The 24,576-nt window shown below is 54.6% G+C and overlaps 1 protein-coding gene across 2 annotated transcripts in view; it reads left to right on the plus strand.

Annotated features, from left to right (window-relative positions):
* LOC120914379 (vasodilator stimulated phosphoprotein) overlaps nt 1-24,576 on the plus strand; it is a 26,093-nt gene continuing 1,517 nt past the window's right edge. The window contains exons 1-11 of one of the 2 annotated variants that reach the window (XM_040325066.1): nt 1-448; nt 4,648-4,816; nt 7,535-7,706; nt 13,514-13,571; nt 14,308-14,342; nt 15,191-15,477; nt 16,160-16,296; nt 18,792-18,874; nt 20,821-20,866; nt 20,954-21,032; nt 21,861-21,918. In XM_040325066.1, the coding sequence (XP_040181000.1) occupies nt 444-448; nt 4,648-4,816; nt 7,535-7,706; nt 13,514-13,571; nt 14,308-14,342; nt 15,191-15,477; nt 16,160-16,296; nt 18,792-18,874; nt 20,821-20,866; nt 20,954-21,032; nt 21,861-21,918 (1,129 nt within the window). In that variant the 5' untranslated portion in view covers nt 1-443. The remainder of the gene's footprint in view (nt 449-4,647; nt 4,817-7,534; nt 7,707-13,513; nt 13,572-14,307; nt 14,343-15,190; nt 15,478-16,159; nt 16,297-18,791; nt 18,875-20,820; nt 20,867-20,953; nt 21,033-21,860; nt 21,919-24,576) is intronic. The other variant, XM_040325067.1, reaches the window with a different exon arrangement.

Here is a 24,576-nt window from a genome sequence, read left to right on the forward strand (position 1 = left end):
GAGAGGAGAGCTGGGAGACAGAGAGGGGAAAGGAGACAGAGAGGGGAGGAGAGGAGAGCTGGGAGACGGAGAGGAGGAGGTCTCCAGACAGCTGTGCAGGGAGTGAAGAGATACATTGTATCCGGAGAGGAGAGTGAGGAGTGGCGGAGAGATACATTGTATCAGAAGAGGGCGGAAGAGGAGAGTGAGGACTGATACATTGTATCAGGAGGAGGAGAGAAGAGTTACATTGTATCAGAAGGGGGAGGAGGAAGTATCTGCTAATCTCAGGGCGGTGCAGGGAGATCGGTGTGGGGTGCAGGGAGATTGGTGTGGGGTGCAGGGAGCTCGGTGTGGGGTGCAGGGAGCTCTCTGGTACACACCTTCCTGCTATGCTGAGATAGGTGAGGAGGAAGCGGAGGTGACACATTCCTACCTGCAGGGGGCGCCTCGCTGTGCACACCATGGGGTGAGTCTCATACTTTTGTCATGTTGGGTCTTGTTGGGTGACATGGCGGAGTGCGGGGGGGACCTCCATTCACTGACCAATATCTCTTCTATGTCTCCATTTTTCTCTCTGTGGTCTGTCTGACACCCCGGGGGCCCCCCCTTCCTCCTGCCGGGCCCCCGGGGGCCCCCCCTCCCCACCTTTTCCCCACTCATGGTCACCAGTGGGTTCTCACAGCCTTATATGGAAATAAGCAGAGATGGGAAACGGAGGGAGGAAGGCTGACAATTCAATGTGCGGGACACGTCTATCACCGGACATTCCGCAGTCCTCCCAGCCAGAGGGGTCCCCGCCTACACCGGGCCCTCTACAGTATATACCGTATACCTCTACTGTGTCCTTACAGTGTATACCGTATACCCCTACTGTGTCCTCTACAGTATTTACCGTATACCCCTACTGTGTCCTGTACAGTATATACCGTATACCCCTACTGTGTCCTGTACACCGTAAACCTCTACTGTGTCCTTACAGTATATACCGTATACCCCTACTGTGTCTGTACAGTATATACCGTATACCCCTACTGTGTCTGTACAGTATATACCGTATACCCCTACTGTGTCTGTACAGTATATACTGTATACCCCTACTGTGTCCTGTACAGTATATACCGTATACCCCTACTGTGTCTGTACAGTATATACTGTATACCCCTACTGTGTCTGTACAGTATATACCGTATACCCCTACTGTGTCCTGTACAGTATATACTGTATACCTCTACTGTGTCCTGTACAGTATATACCGTATACCCCTACTGTATCTGTACAGTATATACCGTATACCCCTACTGTGTCCTGTACAGTATATACTGTATACCTCTACTGTGTCCTGTACAGTATATACCGTATACCCCTACTGTGTCCTGTACAGTATATACCGTAAACCTCTACTGTGTCCTTACAGTATATACCGTATACCCCTACTGTGTCTGTACAGTATATACCGTATACCCCTACTGTGTCTGTACAGTATATACCGTATACCCCTACTGTGTCTGTACAGTATATACCTATACCCCTACTGTGTCTGTACAGTATATACCGTATACCCCTACTGTGTCCTGTACAGTATATACTGTATACCTCTACTGTGTCCTGTACAGTATATACCGTATACCCCTACTGTGTCCTGTACAGTATATACCGTATACCTCTACTGTGTCCTGTACAGTATATACCGTATACCCCTACTCTGTCCTGTACAGTATATACTGTATACCTCTACTGTGTCCTGTACAGTATATACTGTATACCCCTACTGTGTCCTGTACAGTATATACCGTATACCCCTACTGTGTCCTGTACACCGTATACCCCTACTGTGTCCTTACAGTATATACCGTATACCCCTACTGTGTCCTGTACAGTATATACCGTATACCCCTACTGTGTCCTGTATAGTATATACCGTATACCCCTACTGTGTCCTGTATAGTATACCCCTACTGTGTCCTGTACAGTGTATACTGTATACCCCTACTGTGTCCTGTACAGGCACTGTATATATAGGGGGTATGAATACTTTTTCCAGGCGCTGTGTATATAGAGGGGTATGAATACTTTTTCCAGGCGCTGTATATCGAGGGGTATGAATACTTTTTCCAGGCACTGTATACAGAGGGGTGTGAATACTTTTTCCAGGCACTGTGTATAATATAGGGGGTATGAATACTTTTTCCAGGCGCTGTAGACGGGTGGTACTCCCAGCCGGATGGCCTCCATGTTTGTCTCACCTGTAATGAGTCATTTCCTCGGTTCCGCTCGGAGTCTCAGGATGAGATCATTCAGACAGGAATAGTTTTGGATTCTCAGAAAGATTAATAATAATAAAGAGGAAGCCAAATCTAAAACCAGCTAATACACTCCACTTCCTGATGAGAGGGGAAGTGTCCCCGAGATCCTGAACTGACACCCCCCCCCCCACACACCTAGATCTACAACTGATCCCTCTCTGAGACATCTATTTCTATTGGCTGGGATCATTCAGGGACACAATGGGATGGTTGCTACGGGTTACAGCGGAGGAAGAATGGGACAGTCTTCATATACAATTCCATCTGTCCTGCTGTCTATCCACTGTGTTATCATGGAGGAATCTTCTGCGGAGAGACTCTGCTTCCTCTGATCAGATCAGTCTTGTCTCTGACCTGTGTGTGTTTGTGTGTGTGACCCGTCTCTGACCTGTGTGTGTGTGTGTGACCGTCTCTGACCTGTGTGTGTGACCGTCTCTGACCTGTGTGTGTGACCCGTCTCTCACCTGTGTTTGTGTGTGTGTCCCGTCTCTGACCTGTGTGTGTGTGTGTCCCGTCTCTGACCTGTGTGTGTGTGTGTGTGTGACCGTCTCTGACCTGTGTGTGTGACCGTCTCTGACCTGTGTGTGTGACCCGTCTCTGACCTGTGTGTGTGTGTCCCGTCTCTGACCTGTGTGTGTGTGTGTCCCGTCTCTGACCTGTGTGTGTGTGTGTGACCGTCTCTGACCTGTGTGTGTGTGACCCGTCTCTGACCTGTGTGTGTGTGTGTCCCGTCTCTGACCTGTGTGTGTGTGTCCCGTCTCTGACCTGTGTGTGTGTGTCCCGTCTCTGACCTGTGTGTGTGTGACCCGTCTCTGACCTGTGTGTGTATGTCCCGTCTCTGACCTGTGTGTGTGTGTGTGACCGTCTCTGACCTGTGTGTGTGACCGTCTCTGACCTGTGTGTGTGACCCGTCTCTGACCTGTGTGTGTATGTCCCGTCTCTGACCTGTGTGTGTATGTCCCGTCTCTGACCTGTGTGTGTGTGTGTGACCCATCTCTGACCTGTGTGTGTGTGTGTGTGACCGTCTCTGACCTGTGTGTGTGTCCCGTCTCTGACCTGGGTGTGTGTGTGTGACCGTCTCTGACCTGTGTGTGTGACCCGTCTCTGACCTGTGTGTGCCTGTGTGACCCGTCTCTGACCTGTGTGTGTGACCGTCTGACATGTGTGTGTGATCCGTGACCTGTGTGTGTGTGACCCGTCTCTGACCTGTGTGTGGGTGTGACCCGTCTCTCACCAGTGTATGTCCCGTCTCTGACCTGTGTGTGTGTGTGTGTGTGTGTGACCGTCTCTGACCTGTGTGTGTGTGTGTGTGTGACTTGTCTCTGACCTGTGTGTGTGTGACCCGTCTCTGACCTGTGTGTGTGACTTGTCTCTGACCTGTGTGTGTGTGTGACTTGTCTCTGACCTGTGTGTGTGTGTGACCATCTCTGACCTGTGTGTGTGACCCGTCTCTGACCTGTGTGTGTGTGTGTGTGTCTGACCCGTCTCTGACCTGTGTGTGTGTGTCTGACCCGTCTCTGACCTGTGTGTGTGTGTCTGACCCGTCTCTGACCTGTGTGTGTGTGTCTGACCCGTCTCTGACCTGTGTGTGTGTGTCTGACCCGTCTCTGACCTGTGTGTGTGTATGACTGTCTCTCACCTGTGTGTGTGTGTGTGACCCGTCTCTCACCTGTGTGTGTGTGTGACCCGTCTCTCACCTGTGTGTGTGTGTGACCCGTCTCTCACCTGTGTGTGTGTGTGTGTGTGACTCGTCTCTCACCTGTGTGTTACCTGTCTCTGACCTGTGTTTGTGTGTGTGACCGTCTCTGACCTGTGTGTGTGACCCGTCTCTGACCTGTGTGTGTATATATGTGTGTATGTGTGTGTGTGTGTCCCGTCTCTGACCTGTGTGTGTATATATGTGTGTATGTGTGTGTGTGTGTCCCGTCTCTGACCTGTGTGTCTCTGACCTGTGATTGTGACCCGTCTCTGACCTGTGTGTGTGTGTGACCGTCTCTCACCTGTGTTTGTGTGTGTGTCCCGTCTCTGACCTGTGTGTGTGACCCGTCTCTGACCTGTGTGTGTGTGTGTCCCGTCTCTGACCTGTGTGTGTATATATGTGTGTGTGTGACCCGTCTCTGACCTGTATGTGTGTGTGACCCGTCTCTGACCTGTGTGTCTCTGACCTGTGTGTGTGTATGTGTGTCTCTGACCTGTGTGTCTCTGACCTGTGTGTCTCTGACCTGTGTGTCTCTGACCTGTGTGTGTGTATGTGTGTCTCTGACCTGTGTATCTCTGACCTGTGTGTCTCTGACCTGTGTGTGACCTTGTAGGATGGTAAGTATTCGGAGTTCCTCCTCACATTCCTCTCTCTCTCCTCCAGGGAGGCGGCGGTGATCACGGCCAGAGCGACGGTTATGCTCTACGATGACGGCAGTAAGAAGTGGATAAACGCCGGGACGGGGGCCGCGGGATTCAGCCGAGTGCAGATCTTCCACAATCCCGCCACACAGATGTACCGCGTGGTGGGGAGGAAGATGCAGGACCAGCAGGTATGTCCAACGTACACACAGAGGGACCTGTGATAGGCTCACTTGTTGGAAGGGTTCTGAATGCTGGCCTCTTCCCTACTGATCATCATGGGCCCTGGATTTTGGGGGAACAGTGCTCTTTGTGAGGTGTATGACTGGGGGGACCCCTGAGGTGTTACTTTGTGTGACTTGGGGGGATGTGGACTTGAATTCAGACTCTGGGGTCCCTGTATAGGGCCTCTATGTCTGATTGGGAATACGGACTGATTCACACTGTTGGGACTCATAGATTGTAATGTCATCAGCGAGTCGCCTGTCTGGGGTTGTCGGCTATAATGTGTTTGTTTTATGTCTATATGATAATGTGAGCTAGAAGACGACAAGTCCGACCTGAAAGGTCTGAGTCGCCTGTCTGGGGTTGTCAGCTATAATGTGTTGTATGTCTATATGATAATGTGAGCTAGAAGACGACAAGTCCGACCTGAAAGGTCTGAGTCGCCTGTCTGGGGTTGTCGGCTATAATGTGTTGTATGTCTATATGATAATGTGAGCTAGAAGTCGACAAGTCCGACCTGAAAGGTCTGAGTCACCTGTCTGGGCTTGTCGGCTATAATGTGTTTATTGTATGTCTAGTGGGCCTACTAAGGGTCTTCCACCCATTGTGCTTATCAACACGGCTATTGTCTACTAGCACCTTACCCTTGTGGTCCGTGTTTTATACTTATGATAATGTGAGCTAGTAGACGACAAGTCCGACCTGAAAGGTCTGAGTCACCTGTCTGGGGTTGTCGGCTATAATGTGTTTATTGTATGTCTAGTGAGCCTACTAAGGGTCTTCCACCCATTGTGCTAATCAACTCGGCTATTGTCTACTAGCACCTTACCCCTTGTGGTCCGTGTTTTATACTTATGATAATGTGAGCTAGAAGACGACAAGTCCGACCTGAAAGGTCTGAGTCGCCTGTCTGGGGTTGTCGGCTATAATGTATTTATTGTATGTCTAGTGGGCCTACTAAGGGTCTTCCACCCATTGTGCTAATCAACTCGGCTATTGTCTACCAGCGCCTTACCCCTTGTGGTCTGTGTTTTATACTTATGATAATGTGAGCTAGTAGACGACAAGTCCGACCTGAAAGGTCTGAGTCGCCTGTCTGGGGTTGTCGGCTATAATGTGTTTATTGTATGTCTAGTGGGCCTACTAAGTGTCTTCCACCCATTGTGCTAATCAACTCGGCTATTGTCTACTAGCACCTTACCCTTGTGGTCCGTGTTTTATACTTATGATAATGTGAGCTAGAAGACGACAAGTCCGACCTGAAAGGTCTGAGTCACCTAGGTGGGTTATATGACTATTTCATTTATATTTCTGGTTACAGTTTGTATTGGTAGGGTAATATGATCAGGAGGGGGGGGGGTGTCTTTCTCAAGTGTATTCTTGTTCCAATAAAGCCGTTCTATCTCTGGTGTACTCCAAGACTGGTGTTGTCCGGGTTCTTGGGGCTACTACAGCCAGATCCATTGGTCTCGTGTTCCGGGACTTGGGAAGCAGCGGAAATTCCGGAGTCCGTCGCAGTACCTACCTGATGGGTCATGTGGGGGAGTATACGTTGTGTAGAGCAGTGATGGAGAACCTCGGCACCCCAGATGTTTTGGAACTACATTTCCCATGATGCTCCACTACACTGCAGCGTGCCTGAGGATTCACCCCCCTCTATACCTGTCAGGTATAGAGGGGGGTGGGTGTTGATTGCGGTACGGCCGGATGGTGGGTGAGATGAAGTGGAAGTCTGTGGTTGGAGGGGAAGTCAGGTGGAAGTTCTCAGGGGGGGAGGGGGGGTTCTCTGCAGATAATTCTTTATTAGGGAAGTGGCAGTTCCTCCTTCCACTGCATTGAGAGGCCATCATTTCCCGGGGCCCGGCGATGTCCAGAGAGGGGTGGCCGGGTCACCACCAGCCAATCAGATCATGTTCTAGGTAGGGCAGTGATGGAGAACCTCGGCACCCCAGATGTTTTGGAACTACATTTCCCATGATGCTCTGCTACACTGCAGAGTGCCTGAGCATCATGGGAAATGTAGTTCCAAAACATCCGGGGTGCCGAGGTTCTCCATCACTGTTCTAGGGGGGCGCAGACTCTCTGGTCAGGTGTCATCTAATGGAGGAGTGGGGGTTGGACATGGGGAAGGGGGGTGGTCATGGATGGTGGATATGAGAAAAGGGACTGGGGTGGGGGAGATATGGACTGAGGGGGGGTGGAGAGAGCAGACAATGGCACCATCCATGAGACATTTCTAGTAAGGGGCGGGGCTTGGAGGGAGGGGATATAAGGGGAAGGCGGGGTTTGTAGAGTGACCATGCAGAGGGCGGAGCAGAGAACAGGAGTCTTGCATCTATGTCCCGCCTAGACAAGTCCCACCCCTGACCAAGAGTGTCACTGGTGCTCTCTTGGTCAGGGGTGGGACTTGTCTAGGCGGGAGAGGCGGGACTTAGTAGATACAGGACTCCTGTATGCAGGTGGTAGTGGAGGCGACAATAACGAGACACGCCTCTATCAGGGGGTAAAAAGTCTGGGGGGTGGGGGGGGGGGCTCCATCATGGAAAGGAAGGTTCCAATTCCAGTAAAGGATATAAGGCCGCCATGGTGGGGCCCCTGGTCTGCCGGGCCCTGTACTCCGGTTTACTCCTATTCCACCATAGTCCTGTGTTGCAGGGAATTCTGGGTAAAGTCTTCTTCTCCAGCAGGTGGTGATAAATTGCCCTCTGGTTCGAGGACTGAAGTACCATCAGGCCACGCCCAACTTCCACCAATGGCGAGACGCGCGGCAGGTGTGGGGGCTGAACTTCAGCAGCAAGGAGGAGGCGGCACACTTTGCAGCGGGAATCGCTCAGGCTCTGGAGGCTCTGGATACAGGTGAGAGATTCCATCCAATCCCAGCCCAGAGAGACGACCCAATCCAATCCCAGCCCCAGAGAGACGACCCAATCCAATCCCAGCCCCAGAGAGACGACCCAATCCAATCCCAGCCCAGAGAGACAACCCAATCCAATCCCAGCCCCAGAGAGACGACCCAATACAATCCCAGCCCCAGAGAGACGACCCCATCCAATCCCAGCCCCAGAGAGAGACGACCCCATCCCCAGCCCCAGAGAGAGAGAGACGACCCAATTCCCAGCCCCAGAGAGAGAGAGACGACCCAATTCCCAGCCCCAGAGAGAGAGAGACGACCCAATTCCCAGCCCCAGAGAGAGAGACGACCTAATCCCCAGCCCCAGAGAGAGAGACGACCTAATCCCCAGCCCCAGAGAGAGAGACGACCTAATCCCCAGCCCCAGAGAGAGAGACGACCTAATCCCCAGCCCCAGAGAGAGAGACGACCCAATCCCCAGCCCCAGAGAGAGAGAGACGACCCCAGCCCCAGAGAGAGAGACGACCCAATCCCCAGCCCCAGAGAGAGAGACGACCCAATCCAATCCCAGCCCCAGAGAGACGACCCAATCCAATCCCAGCCCAGAGAGACAACCCCATCCAATCCCAGCCCCAGAGAGAGACGACCCAATCCAATCCCAGCCCCAGAGAGACGACCCAATCCAATCCCAGCCCCAGAGAGACGACCCAATCCAATCCCAGCCCAGAGAGACAACCCCATCCAATCCCAGCCCCAGAGAGAGACGACCCCATCCCCAGCCCCAGAGGGAGAGATGACCCAATCCAATCCCAGCCCCAGAGAGAGACGACCCAATTCCCAGCCCTAGAGAGAGAGACGACCCGACCCAATCCCCAGCCCCAGAGAGAGAGAGACGACCCAATTCCCAGCCCCAGAGAGAGAGAGACGACCCAATTCCCAGCCCCAGAGAGAGAGAGACGACCTAATCCCCAGCCCCAGAGAGAGAGACGACCTAATCCCCAGCCCCAGAGAGAGAGACGACCCGACCCAATCCCCAGCCACAGAGAGAGAGAGACGACCCAATTCCCAGCCCCAGAGAGAGAGAGACGACCCAATTCCCAGCCCCAGAGAGAGAGAGACGACCTAATCCCCAGCCCCAGAGAGAGAGACGACCTAATCCCCAGCCCCAGAGAGAGAGACGACCCAATCCCCAGCCCAGAGAGAGAGACGACCCAATCACCAGCCCCAGAGAGATGACCCAATCCAATCCCAGCCCCAGAGAGACGACCCAATCCAATCCCAGCCCAGAGAGACAACCCCATCCAATCCCAGCCCCAGAGAGAGACGACCCAATCCAATCCCAGCCCCAGAGAGACGACCCAATCCAATCCCAGCCCCAGAGAGACGACCCAATCCAATCCCAGCCCAGAGAGACAACCCCATCCAATCCCAGCCCCAGAGAGAGACGACCCCATCCCCAGCCCCAGAGGGAGAGATGACCCAATCCAATCCCAGCCCCAGAGAGAGACGACCCAATTCCCAGCCCCAGAGAGAGAGACGACCCGACCCAATCCCCAGCCACAGAGAGAGAGAGACGACCCAATTCCCAGCCCCAGAGAGAGAGAGACGACCTAATCCCCAGCCCCAGAGAGAGAGACGACCCAATCCCCAGCCCCAGAGAGAGAGACGACCCAATCCCCAGCCCCAGAGAGAGAGGCGACCCAATCCCCAGCCCCAGAGAGAGAGAGACGACCCCAGCCCCAGAGAGAGACGACCCAACCCCAGCCCCAGAGAGAGAGACGACCCGACCCAATCCCCAGCCCCAGAGAGAGAAGACCCGACCCAACCCCCAGCCCCAGAGAGAGAGACGACCCGACCCAATCCCCAGCCCCAGAGAGAGAGACGACCCAATCCCCAGCCCCAGAGAGAGACGACCCAATCCCCAGAGAGAGAGAGACGACCCAATCCCCAGCCCCAGAGAGAGAGAGACGACCCCAGCCCCAGAGAGAGAGACGACCCAATCCCCAGCCCCAGAGAGAGACGACCCAATCCCAGCCCCAGAGAGAGACGACCCAACCCCAGCCCCAGAGAGAGAGACGACCTAATCCCAGCCCCAGAGAGAGAGACGACCCAATCCCCAGCCCCAGAGAGAGAGGCGACCCAATCCCCAGCCCCAGAGAGAGAGACGACCTAATCCCCAGCCCCAGAGAGAGAGACGACCCAATCCCCAGCCCCAGAGAGAGAGGCGACCCAATCCCCAGCCCCAGAGAGAGAGAGACGACCCCAGCCCCAGAGAGAGACGACCCAACCCCAGCCCCAGAGAGAGAGACGACCCGACCCAATCCCCAGCCCCAGAGAGAGAAGACCCGACCCAACCCCCAGCCCCAGAGAGAGAGACGACCCGACCCAATCCCCAGCCCCAGAGAGAGAGACGACCCAATCCCCAGCCCCAGAGAGAGACGACCCAATCCCCAGAGAGAGAGAGACGACCCAATCCCCAGCCCCAGAGAGAGAGAGACGACCCCAGCCCCAGAGAGAGAGACGACCCAATCCCCAGCCCCAGAGAGAGAGACGACCCAATCCCCAGCCCCAGAGAGAGACGACCCAACCCCAGCCCCAGAGAGAGACGACCCAACCCCAGCCCCAGAGAGAGACGACCCAACCCCAGCCCCAGAGAGAGACGACCCAACTCCCAGCCCCAGAGAGAGACGACCCAACTCCCAGCCCCAGAGAGAGACGACCCAACTCCCAGCCCCAGAGAGAGACGACCCAACTCCCAGCCCCAGAGAGAGACGACCCAACTCCCAGCCCCAGAGAGAGACGACCCAACCCCCAGCCCCAGAGAGAGACGACCCAACTCCCAGCCCCAGAGAGAGACGACCCAACTCCCAGCCCCAGAGAGAGACGACCCAACTCCCAGCCCCAGAGAGAGACGACCCAACTCCCAGCCCCAGAGAGAGACGACCCAACTCCCAGCCCCAGAGAGAGACGACCCAACTCCCAGCCCCAGAGAGAGACGACCCAACTCCCAGCCCCAGAGAGAGACGACCCAACTCCCAGCCCCGGAGAGAGACGACCCAACTCCCAGCCCCGGAGAGAGACGACCCAACTCCCAGCCCCGGAGAGAGACGACCCAACTCCCAGCCCCGGAGAGAGACGACCCAACTCCCAGCCCCGGAGAGAGACGACCCAACTCCCAGCCCCGGAGAGAGACGACCCAACTCCCAGCCCCGGAGAGAGACGACCCAACTCCCAGCCCCGGAGAGAGACGACCCAACTCCCAGCCCCGGAGAGAGACGACCCAACTCCCAGCCCCGGAGAGAGACGACCCAACTCCCAGCCCAGAGAGAGACGACCCAACTCCCAGCCCCAGAGAGAGACGACCCAACTCCCAGCCCCAGAGAGAGACGACCCAACTCCCAGCCCCAGAGAGAGACGACCCAACTCCCAGCCCCAGAGAGAGACGACCCAACTCCCAGCCCCAGAGAGAGACGACCCAACTCCCAGCCCCAGAGAGAGACGACCCAACTCCCAGCCCCAGAGAGAGACGACCCAACTCCCAGCCCCAGAGAGAGACGACCCAACTCCCAGCCCCAGAGAGAGACGACCCAACTCCCAGCCCCAGAGAGAGACGACCCAACTCCCAGCCCCAGAGAGAGACGACCCAACTCCCAGCCCCAGAGAGAGACGACCCAACTCCCAGCCCCAGAGAGAGACGACCCAATCCCCAGAGAGAGAGAGACGACCCAATCCCCAGCCCCAGAGAGAGACGACCCAACTCCCAGCCCCAGAGAGAGACGACCCAACTCCCAGCCCCAGAGAGAGACGACCCAACTCCCAGCCCCAGAGAGAGACGACCCAACTCCCAGCCCCAGAGAGAGACGACCCAACTCCCAGCCCCAGAGAGAGACGACCCAACCCCAGCCCCAGAGAGAGACGACCCAACTCCCAGCCCCAGAGAGAGACGACCCAACTCCCAGCCCCAGAGAGAGACGACCCAACTCCCAGCCCCAGAGAGAGACGACCCAACTCCCAGCCCCAGAGAGAGACGACCCAACTCCCAGCCCCAGAGAGAGACGACCCAACTCCCAGCCCCAGAGAGAGACGACCCAACTCCCAGCCCCAGAGAGAGACGACCCAACTCCCAGCCCCAGAGAGAGACGACCCAACTCCCAGCCCCAGAGAGAGACGACCCAACTCCCAGCCCCAGAGAGAGACGACCCAACTCCCAGCCCCAGAGAGAGACGACCCAACTCCCAGCCCCAGAGAGAGACGACCCAACTCCCAGCCCCAGAGAGAGACGACCCAACTCCCAGCCCCAGAGAGAGACGACTCAACTCCCAGCCCCAGAGAGAGACGACTCAACTCCCAGCCCCAGAGAGAGACGACCCAACTCCCCGCCCCAGAGAGAGACGACCCAACTCCCCTCCAAGCTACGTCCCCTCCAAGCTACGTCCCCTCCAAGCTACATCTCCTCCTAGCTATGTCCCCTTCCAAGCTACGTCCCTTCAAACTACGTCTCTCCTATCCCTCCAACCTACGTCCCTCCCTAACCAATGACACCACAAAGCTCTTAATTCACTCCCTGGTCATCTCTCACCTCAACTGCTGCAACTCCCTCCTTAAAGGCTTACCTCTACATAGTCTACCCCCCCCCCCCCTTCAGTCCATCATGAATACTACTGCCAGACTCTTCCACCTTACCAACCGCTCCGCGTCTTCTACCCCTCTCTGCCAATCCCTCCATTGGCTGCCACTCACCCAACAAACTAAATTCAAAATACAGTGAAACCTCGGCTTGCGAGTAATGCGGTTAACGAGCGTTTCACAATATGAGCTCTGTATTTTGAAAAATCCTAACTCGGTTTGCGAGTGTTGTCGCAAAACCGGCAGGATTCAGGACAAAGTGGTGTGCATTACCGCGTTTGGCCTGAGGTGCGGGGGGGGGCACCGGAACTGAGCAGCGCCGAACGGAAAAGCTCGAAAAAAAACTCGGAAATACTACGTTCCTGAGCCTTTCTGAGGTCAGCCGAGCTGTCCTCGGGCCTTTCCGGCTGTTTCCGAGGCTCTCCGCCCCCCCCCCCCCGCCTCTGGCCGCATGGGGTATTGCATGCCATTGAAGTCAAAGTGGAACTAATTATTTTCGTTTCCATTGACTTCAATGGGGAAACTCGCTTTGATATGCGAGTGCTTTGGATTATGAGCGTTCTCCTGGAACGGATTATCCTCGTCATCCAAGGTTCCGCTGTACTAACAAAACCGTCCACAACTCTGCCCCCAGCTACTTTACTGACCTGATCTTAAAATACCAACCTACTCATCCTCTTTGTTCCTCTCAAGACCTCCTGCTCTCTAATTCCCTCATCACCTCCTCCCAGGACTTCTCCCGAGCCTCTCCCATCCTCTGGAATTCCCTACCCCAATCTGTCCAGACTATCTCCAAATCTATCTACTTTTAGGCGATCCCTAAAAATGTTTCTCTTCAGAAAAGCCTATCCTGCCCCCACCTAACAACTGTTCTTTTATTTTCTTCATCAGATCACCCCCCACCCCCCAGTTTTTTACCCTTTTGTATCCCTTGACCCTCCTAGATTGTAAGCTCTCGGGATCAGGACCCTCTGCTCCCTCCTGTATTGAATTGTATTGTAACTGTGCTGTCTGCCCTCATGTTGTAAAGCGCTGCGCAAACTGTTATAAATGCAATATAAATTCTGTATAATAATAATAATAATCCTGACTTTCACCTGACATTCTCCCGTCGTCCCAACAGTCACCCCCCCACCCCGACAGTCACCTGTCTTCCCAACATTACCCCCATACTTCCTCCCCACAGGTGCCAGCTGGACTCCAATGAATGGACCCAAAGTAGAAGAGCCGGAACCCCCGAGGAGGTAAAAACACTGCATCTTATGTATGTGCCCCAGGTTGCCCCCCCCCCTCCCCCATACGTGTCTGGGTCCCTCCAGGTTGCCCCCCTCCCCTGTAAAATGTCTGGGTTTCCCCCCTGTACAGTGTCTGGGTCCCTCCAGGTTGCCCCCCCTCCCCCATACAGTGTCTGGGTCCCTCCAGGTTGCCCCCCCTCCCCCATACAGTGTCTGGGTCCCTCCAGGTTGCCCTGCTCTCCCACCCCTGTTCAATGTCTGGGTCCCTCTGGGTTGCCCCCCTGTACAATGTCTGGGTCCCTCTAGGTTGCCCTGCTCTCCCACCCCTGTACAATGTCTGGGTCCCTCTGGGTTGCCCCCCCTGTACAATGTCTGGGTTTTCCCCCTGTTCAATGTCTGGTCCCGCTGAATTGCCCCCCTCCTCCTGTACAATGTCTGGGTCCCTCTGGGTTGCCCCTCCCCTGTACAATGTCTGGGTCCCTCTGGGTTGCCCCTCCCCTGTACAATGTCTGGGTCCCTCTGGGTTGCCCCTCCCCTGTACAATGTCTGGGTCCCTCTGGGTTGCCCCTCCCCTGTACAATGTCTGGGTCCTTCTGGGTTGCCCGCTCCCCCCCCACCCCATACAGTGCCTGCATCCCTGGCACAACATGCTATTGGTCCATCGTTCTGGGCCCAGTCGGGTGGGGGGGAGGAGAAGGCAGGGAATAAATGATCTCTGACTGTCAGTGACGTCTTCTCTCCTCAGACCTCCGGAACCGGAGCAGAAAGTGCAGAGTCCAGGTGAGATACCGGCATGTGGGAGGGGCTGGGGAGACGACTATATATACACCCCTCCCCCTCCTATATATATATATATATATATATATATATATATATATATATATATATATATATATATATACACCTACAGCCTCACATACACTATATTACCAAAAGTATTGGGACGCCGGCCTTTGCACACACATGACCTTTAATGACCCCCAGTCTTAGTCCGGAGGGTTCAATATTGAGTTGGCCCCGCCCTTTGCCGCTATAACACCTTCACCTCTTTTGGAAAGGCCGTCCACAAGGTTTAGGGGTGTGTCTATGGGAATGTTTGACCGTTCTTCCAGAAGATCATTTGTGAGGTCAGGCACTGATGTTGGACGAGAAGGCCTGGCTCGCAGTCTCCACTCTAATTCATCCCAAAGGTGTTCTATCGGGTTTAGGTCAGGACTCTGTGCAGGCCAGTCAAGTTTCTTCACCCCAAACTCGCTCCTCCATGTCCAAATTTCCCATAGACGCCCTCCTAAACCTTGTGGACGGCCTTCCCATAGACACGCCCCTAAACCTTGTGGACGGCCTTCCCAGAAGAGGTGAAGGTGTTATAGCTGCAAAGGGCGGAGCCAACTCAATATTGAACCCTCCGGACTAAGACTGGGAGGCCATTAAAGTTCATGTGTGTGTAAAGGCAGGCGTCCCAATACTTTTGGTAATATAGTGTATATATGTAGCCTGTAGGGGGGGGGGTATACTTACTGTGTGTAGCCCCCCCCCACATATACCCCTATATACACAGTGTCATGTCCATCCTCTGAAGATCAGGTTGCTTTGTATCTCTTCTGACTTCTCTCTCCTTCTCCTTCCAGTTGCCCCGGTTACTCCGCCATCAAGTGGTCCTCCAGCTCCACCCGGCCCACCACCTCCACCGGGGCCGCCGCCAGTTTCTGGGGGTCCTCCAGCTCCTCCAGGGGGTCCTCCAGCTCCTCCTGGGGGTCCTCCAGCTCCACCTCCTATGCCTTCTGGGGGGGGTGGTGGTCCTCCCCCTCCCCCTCCTCTACCGTCTGCTGCAGGCGGCGGGGGTGGTGGTGCTGGCGGTGGAGCCGGCGGGTTGGCGGCCGCGCTGGCTGCAGCCAAGCTGAGGAAAGTGGCAAAGGTGAGTGTGAGGTACTGTTGGGGGGGAGGGTGAGGGGGCAGGTAAAATTATTGGGGGGGAGGGTAAGGGGGGCAGGTAAAATTATTGGGGGGCGACGGGGCAGGTAAAATAATTGGGGGGGAGGGTGAGGGGGCGGGTAAAATAATTGGGGGGGAGGGTGAGGGGGCGGGTAAAATTATTGGGGAGGAGGGTGAGGGGGCAGGTAAAATTATTGGGGGGGGGCGACGGGGCAGGTAAAATTATTGGGGGAGGTATAATCATGGGGGAGGGGGTAGAAGAGAATAGACATGTGCACTGCCGAAAAATTTGTTCATTTTTGTAGCTTTTTCGAAAATTCTAAATTCGAGTTCTGGATTTTCGAACTTCCGATTTTTTTTTTTTTTTCTTCCGAAATTCACATTTTCGAATTTCCGAAATCTCGAATTTTCACATTTCGGAATTTCAAAATTTTGGAAATTTCGTAAATAACGAATTTGTTAAAAAACGAATTGCACATGTCTAGAAGAGAAAGTCGTGGGGCCAATGGAGGCCACGCCCACCCTCCGTACATTATCGGCACCCTGACGTCTCCTCGCCCCAATTGGGCGTCCGCTCAGAGCTGATTCCTGACTTTGCTGTGATCCGGGAGGAGAAGTTACCCCCCCCCCCCAATATCTGACCACTGTCCCATTTTGTTCCGCAGGATGATGGGGGCGGGACGTCTCCGGCGAGCGCGGGGCCACCCAAGCCGGACGCCAGCCGCACCAGTGGAGGAGCATCGGCAGGTGGAGGAGGCGGAGGAGGACTGATGGAGGAGATGAACAAAAAGCTGGCCCGCCGGTAAGAGAATTCATTGTCTCCCCCCCCCCCCCCCAGAGAGCGCACACCATAGCGCGCTCCTAGTCCCAGCCTGTCAGTAAAGGAATTAACCCCTTCCCCCCATCATACTACAGACAGCGCACACCATAGCGCGCTCCTAGTCCCAGCCTGTCAGTAAAGGAATTAACCCCTCCCCCCATCATACTACAGACAGCGCACACCATAGCGCGCTCCTAGTGCCAGCGTGTCGGTAAAGCAATTAACCCCTCCCCCATCATACTACAGACAGCACACACCATAGCGCACTCCTAGTCCCAGCCTGTCAGTAAAGGAATTAACTCCTCCCCCCCATCAGACTACAGACAGCGCACATCATAGCACAGTCCTAGCCTGTCGGTAAAGGAATTAACCCCTCCCCCCATCATACTACAGACAGCGCACATCATAGCACAGTCCTAGTCCTAGCCTGTCGGTAAAGGAATTAACCCCTCCCCCATCATACTACAGACAGCACACATCATAGCACAGTCCTAGTCCCAGCCTGTCAGTAAAGGAATGAACCCCTCCCCCCCATCATACTACAGACAGTGCACAACATAGCGCACTCCTAGTCCCAGCCTGTCGGTAAAGGAATTAACCCCTCCCCCCATCATACTACAGACAGCGCACATCATAGCGCGCTCCTAGTGCCAGCCTGTCAGTAAAGGAATTAACCCCTCCCCCCATCATACTACAGACAGCGCACATCATAGCGCGCTCCTAGTGCCAGCCTGTCAGTAAAGGAATTAACCCCTCCCCCCCATCATACTACAGACAGCGCACATCATAGTGCGCTCCTAGTGCCAGCCTGTCAGTAAAGGAATTAACCCCTCCCCCCCATCATACTACAGACAGCGCACATCATAGCGCGCTCCTAGTGCCAGCCTGTCAGTAAAGGAATTAACCCCTCCCCCCCATCATACTACAGACAGCGCACATCATAGCGCGCTCCTAGTGCCAGCCTGTCAGTAAAGGAATTAACCCCTCCCCCCCATCATACTACAGACAGCGCACATCATAGCGCGCTCCTAGTCCCAGCCTGTCAGTAAAGGAATTAACCCCTCCCCCCCATCATACTACAGACAGCGCACATCATAGCGCGCTCCTAGTCCCAGCCTGTCAGTAAAGGAATTAACCCCTCCCCCCCATCATACTACAGACAGCGCACATCATAGCGCGCTCCTAGTCCCAGCCTGTGGGTAAAGGAATTAACCCCTCCCGCCATCATACTACAGACAGCGCACATCATAGCACAGTCCTAGTCCCAGCCTGTCGGTAAAGGAATTAACCCCTCCCCCATCATACTACAGACGGCGCACTCCTAGTCCAAATCTTGTGACACCCAAACCCACCCCTGCCTGAGACTCCGCCTTCCTTCCAGCCAATAACCAGGAACATTCATCTTCCTGTGTGCATTTGTGGGTGGAGCCAGACACATCCAGTTCCTAGAAGATGAGTGGCGGGTTGGGGACACTCTGCTGTGATTGGCTGGAATAGGAGGGTCCTGGCCAGGCCTGTGATTGGAGGAACATGGGGCCGCCTCTTTCATGCTCCTCCTCCTCGGGTGGGTCAGCTCACATCCCGGAGGCAGAGGATCGGTATGACCGCCGGGCGTTACTTTATACACATTAATTCTGTACTGTGGTGGCTCCGCCCACTTCAGGGCCGCGGCACCTTCGGAATCGCTTCCCAATCTCTGCTTGAGTGCGTCCGTCATGTACCGCGTCCGTCATGTACCGCGTCCGTCATGTACCGCGTCCGTCCTATACCGCGCCCGTCCTATATCGCGTCCGTCATATACCGCGTCCGTCATATACCGCCTCCTCCCAGACCCAATATAGATATCAGATATTCCAACCACTGACAACCAAGAACTAGGCAGTACTCGTTGTGGCTGCTGAACATGAACACTCGGGACAATCCCCCCTCCCTTTGCAATCAGGGCGGGGTACACTGTCCAATCAGCAGGGAGAGCTGTTGGAGGAATCCCCCCTCCCTCCTCACAGTAAGCGCGCATACACACAGGGCCGCCATCAGGGGGTACAGGCAGTACATCTGTAAGGGGCCCGGATGTCTTTTTTTATATATATTTTTCTTTTTTTCTAACTTTTTTTTGTAAAGGGGGCCCCTCCCACTTCTCAATTTCAGCACTCCCCTCCCCGGATCTCTGCTCCAGGGGGCCCATGCCTGAAGCTGTGTAAGGGGCCCCATAATTCCTGCATACACATATACATCCCATAATAGGAGGCGGGCACAATAGAACAATGGGAGACAGGCCACACCTTCTAGCAATAGTCTTTGATGAACGGTGGGCTTTATCTTCCCGCCCAAAGTGACTCCCATCATTACAGACCCCCCCCCATGTGACTACAGTGGGTGTGGCCTGAATTGTATCGCTTACACATGAATCATCATAGAATAGTACAGGGAGGTCATGTGATCACACTGACTCCGCCTTCCCCTCCTTGATTCTGCAGGCTGAAGATGTCGCAACAGGGCGATCGCCCCGCCCCCACCACGCAGGATGACAGCGATCTACAGAGTGGGAGGGGCCAAGCTGGTAAGTGACGCTATCGTAATATTTTGTCGGTGTCACTGTGATGTCATCAGATGGTGGAGGAAACTGCCAATCACTCGCTGGAGGTCAAAGGACATATAGAGGGGGCGTGAGAGGGAGGGACTGTGTAGGGGAGAGGGATGTAGAGTCGGGGTGAATACATACAGTATCTGACAAAAGTAAGTACACCCCTTGTATCTTTTCATGTGACAACACTGAAGAAATGACACTTTGTATCTACAATGTTGTGTAGTGAGTGTACACAGGGGAGGGGTGTACACTCCCCCCCCCGTGTACACCCCTCCCCCCTGTGTACACCCCTCCCCCCTGTGTACACTCACTACACAACATTGTAGATACAAAGGCCCAGATTCTCAACCGAGATACGTCGGCGCATCTCCAGATACGCCGTCGTATCTCTGCATTGCGCCGTCGTGTCTCTGCGTCTGATTCTTAGAATCAGTTACGCATACATAACCATTAGATCCGATAGGCGTAAGTCTCTTACGCCTATCGGATCTTAATTGCAATTTTTTTCGGCCCGCTAGGTGGCGCTTCCGTCGATTACCGCGTAGAGTATGCAAATTGGCTAGATACGCGAATTCCCGAACGTACGCGCGGCCGACGCAGTAAAGTTACGACGTTTACGTTAGGCTTTCCCCGGCGTAAAGTTGCCCCTGGCTCTATGAGGCGCAGCCAATGTTAAGTATGGCCTTCGTTCCCGCGTCGAAATTTTAAAAAGTTACGTCGTTTGCGTAAGTCGTCCGTGAATGGGGCTGGACGTCATTTACGTTCACGTTGAAAGCATGACGATTTGCCGACGTCATTTGGAGCATGCGCACTGGGATTCAGTCGTTGTCGGCACATGCGCAGTTCGTTCGGCGCGGGGACGCGCTTCATTTAAATGATACACGCCCCCTACCCGCCGAATTTGAATTCCGCCGGGTGATTTACGCTACGCCGCCGCAACTTTACAGGCAAGTGCTTTGTGAATAAAGCACTTGCCAGAAAAACTTGCGGCGGCGTAACGTAAATGAGATGCGTTACGCCCACACATTTTTGCGCGGATCTACGTGAATCTGGGCCAAAGTGTCATTTCTTCAGTGTTGTCACATGACACCGGGTAGGGAAAATGGCTAATTGGGTCCCAATTTGGACATTTTCACTTCGGGGTGTCCTGACTTTTTTGTCAGATACTGTAGGTATATAGGAGACGGCGGTGATGTGGGGGATGGGGTGACTTGGCGGTGTGTTCATGTCTTGCAGACGCGGCTCGGGTTCCTGACTTCGCTATTACCACACGCAGGTTATCGCACTTCCTGTTGTCGGCACACTAAAGGGGAAGTCCGGTGGAAACGTTCAGCGAGACGCAAACCGCCGCACTCCATATCTCTGTATACAGATCTGTCGCCATTTATACCTCCATAATCCCCCCCCCCCCCCCCATATATCTGTATCCACCAATTACCCATCCCCCTTCTATAACCGATCGGTCTATGCACTATACCCCGCCCCCTTCCCCTACCATATATCTGTATCCACCAATTACCCATCCCCCTCTATAACCCATTGGTCTATGCACTATCCCCCGCCCCCTCCCCTCCACCAATAACAGGCCGTCCTCCTCCAATGATCCAGGCTGGAATCTGTCTTTAAAGTGGAACTCCGTGCCGTCGTTTTGACTGAAGTCTGACATCAGGCTTGCAGTGGGGAGTGGCTACGCTGAAAATAAATGAGTGGTCAGGTGGTAAAGGAGGGCGGGAGCTCCTGGTGGGCGTTGCCGGTGTGGCTGTGTCAGTAGAAGCCAATAGAGGCAGTAGGAGGGGCATCCTGCAGCACCACAGAAGCGGGGGTGTGGCTTTCCCTGGAAGGGGAGGGAACGTGACTATTATTATTATTATTATTGTCCTCGGATTGCACCACTGACTCCTCCCCCCCTTTTTTTTCAGAGCCGGCTCGGCGCCCCTGGGACAGAGGGAGCACCACGTTGCCCAGGTAACGGCAGCCATCTTGGCGGAGCCTTAGGGTGACCCCATTTTTCTCTTTGCCCCCCCCCCCGCTCACTCGTCTCTGTGTTCACAGGATGAAATCGACGGTCAGCAGCACTGAGGTGGCTCCGAGTACAGACGAACCAATGGACTCCATGGAGAGGATGAAGCAGGTAACATGGGGCACACACGGAAAATTTCCGGCACCTGGCCCATTGGTTGCAATGGGGAGAATGCTCAGTGGGCGGGCGTTGAACAAGATGCGTCATGGGGGGGGGGGGGGGCAGTAGCTGGCCAATCAGGAAAAGTGATGCCCCCCCACCCCAATGTAGGGCAGTTGCCATGGTGTCTTCCATAGTGATGGCTCCGCCCCCTATGTAGGGCAATTGCCATGGTGTCTTCCATAGTGATGGCTCCGCCCCCTATGTAGGGCAATTGCCATGGTGTCTTCCATAGTGATGGCTCCGCCCCCTATGTAGGGCAATTGCCATGGTGTCTTCCATAGTGATGGCTCCGCCCCCTTTGCATACATCGCAGGTCGGCGCCAGTGCTGATTGGCTGCACACAAGTTGGTGATCTCGGCGTGTGGAGTGTCAGCTGTGCGGTCGCTCTTCCTTTCTCATGCAATATGTGGTCAGGATGGAGGAAGACGGTGACCACAGCCAGACTTCCTCTTCATAATGACTCTGATAACGGCTTCTCTCCACAACAGCCGCCATTTTCTCTGCTTTCTGATCCCTTACAAGCGACCCACCTGCAGTTCGCCGTTCATATGGGTTGTATTATCACCCCCCCCACCAATAATAAAACAATGTGGATTCGCTTTTCCCTATCTGCACCACCAGGGGGAGGGACCATCCGTCTCACATCAGCTAAATGTCCCTCCTCCAGGTCCCTGTCCCATTGTGATGTCATGGGGGGGGGGTGGTGTTGGACGCAGTGGGCGGGGACATCTTTTCCAGCACTCTACAGATATAACAAGAGATATTTTTCTTCTGCAGGAACTTCTGGATGAGATGAGGAAAGAGCTGCAGAGAGTGAAGGAGGACATTATAGATGGTGAGATGTTCCTTCCACTGATGCTGGGTGGTCGTTGTATATGTGGTCACGGGACGGGTCCTCCCAGTATAGGGGGCAGAGGATGAGACCTCCCGATATTTGGGCATGGGATCGGTCCTCCTGGTTCATGGGCACATGAGATTAGACCTGCCAGTATAAGGGGCACAGGATGAGATTATATATTCTATCTCACGGGACAGGTCCTCCACACAGGGGGCAGAGGATGACACCACCTGGTATATGGGCACAGGATTAGACCTCCCAGTATAAGGGCCACGGGACGGGTCCTCCCAGTATAGGGGGCAGAGGATGACATCCCGATATTTGGGCATGGGATCAGTCCTCCTGGTTCATGGGCACAGGGGATTAGACCTGCCAGTATAAAGGGGAACCAGATGAGTCCTTCTTAAATAAGGGGCAGAGGACAAGACCTTCTGGTAGATGGGGACAGAATTGCACCTTCCAGTATATAGTCACGGGACGGGTCCTCCTGGTATAGGATGACACCACCTGGTATATGGGTACAGGACGGGTCCCCCAGGGATATGGCCATGGGATTGGATCTCCCAGTATAAGGGGCTCAGGGTGGGTCCTCCTGGTATAGGGGGCAGAGGACAAGACTTCCCGGTCCCGGGACAAGTCCTTTCTAAATAGGGGGCAAAGATTAGACCTTCCAGTATATGGTCACGGGATGGGTCCTCCCAGTATAGGATGACACCACCTGGTATATGGGCACAGGCCGGTTCCCCAGGGATGTGGCCACAGGATTAGACCTCCCAGTATAAGGGGCACGGGGTGGGTCCAGGGGGCAGACCACAAGACTTCCTGGTATATGGTCTTTGGATTAGACCTCCTGATAGGGGGTGCAGGAAGAGTCCTCACGGTATATGGGTAAGCAAATAAGCATTCCAGGTTCATGGGCCAGAGTCCTCACGGTATATGGGCAGTCAGGCCTTCCTGTATATGGAGCACGGGATGAGACAGTTCGGTATAAGGTCATAGGGTGAGTCCTCCTAGTTCAGGGTTAGACTGGTGGAGGGGGGTGTTTGGCCAGGCTTGGTGTTCCAAACCAGTAAGAAGCCTCTGCCAGCTGGTCACACAGACTAGAAATGGCTGCAGAAAATTCCTCCCGTGACACAAAGGAAGTGGAGGATGGGGCCCCTTTAAACGGTGGAGACACCAGACATGGCAAGGGACTCAGAGCTAAACCGATCCTAAGGGGAGTCATTACAGGTCCAACTATGCTGGGGGGGGTTCCCCCCATCATCCTTCCCCCACTTCCCTGAGGCCATGGCTTGCTGAGGGTCAGTAGGCTTGTAGAAACCCCATATGGGAGTGGCCATCTAGAAGAGAGGCGTGTTGGCCAAGAGCGGACCCCCAGTGCACACATGTCCCCAAGGACTGGTGAGCGCCTCATGTTCCACCAGAGGCGCTCACCAGTCCATGGAGCCATCATTATGGTGGGTGCACCCTGCAGGGCCTCGATTTCTGTGCAGGGGGGGGATCGCTGCCCTGGACCTGTAGAGCGCTCTGCCAGCAAGGTCATATGTTATACCCAGGAGGTCACGGCCCACAAGAGCACCATGGCACTGGTATAGGCCACCCTGCTCCTGTATGTGGGGGTCCAGGTACAGTCCTGCTGGCTGTAGTTGACCAATCCAGGTACAGCCCTCCTCTGCCCCACCAGGGGTGTACGGAACAGGCCAGGATCTATGGGGACAAAACCCACAAGAGAGATCTTCAGATAGACACATCCATCACTGAGGACACTAGCAAAAAACGGAGGCATAGCTGAGTCGGGAGGGGTTATACCTGGGCGGGGATCATGCTGTAGAGTACAGTTGGCCCCTGATGACTCCGCCTCTTATTCAGTGTGGGCGGGCTCTCTCTGCACAGCAAATTTTTACACCTCCCTCCTCCAGTCATGTCGAAATAACCAAATCCTCAAACTCTCCAACTGCGCCACTTTCGGTGACTCTCCAGCAGCAGATTTCGATGAGTTGGCTCTACTGACCCGGCGCGCACACGTGTGCACCCGACTGAATAACAGAAACACCCGGGAGCTGTTGGAGAACTCAAAAACGTTTCAAAAAAGATTAGTGACGTACCTTGCGCATGCGCACTGCTGCGATTGGTAAATCTGAAGAAAAGTTGTCAAGTTCTCAAAACAGCTGCCATGGATTTCTGTTAATCTGTCGGGTGCACACGCGTGCACGCAACGGCCCGTAGAGCCAACTCGTCGAAATCTACTGCTGGAGAGTCACCCGAAGGGATGGCTGCTGATCTCGGCAGGGCGGGGATTGGAATGGGCCCCTCCCTCCCTGATCTCGGCTGGGAGGGGGGATTGGAATGGCCCCTACCTCCTGATCTCAAGTTGTGGGTGGGGCACCGCCACAGGTAGGACAAAACACTTGGCAGATCACAGACGAATTGAGGGGTGGTGGACTAAGACTGAAGCAGAAGTACATGACAATGCAAAGGTGCCCCCTGTGCTCCTTCCTCCAGAGTGGAGGGGTGCCCTAACATGGGAGAAGTGTAACTGGCTGGATTACCAGGTGAAAACTAATGCAGCCGCCACATCTAATGATCGGTAAGATGGAGTACAAGACATTTCTGGGTTTAAGATCGCTTTGCCTGAGCAGAGATGTGCATCTCTCG

The sequence above is a fragment of the Rana temporaria genome, chromosome 9 (genome assembly GCF_905171775.1).
Source record: "Rana temporaria chromosome 9, aRanTem1.1, whole genome shotgun sequence".
Lineage (NCBI taxonomy): Eukaryota > Metazoa > Chordata > Amphibia > Anura > Ranidae > Rana > Rana temporaria.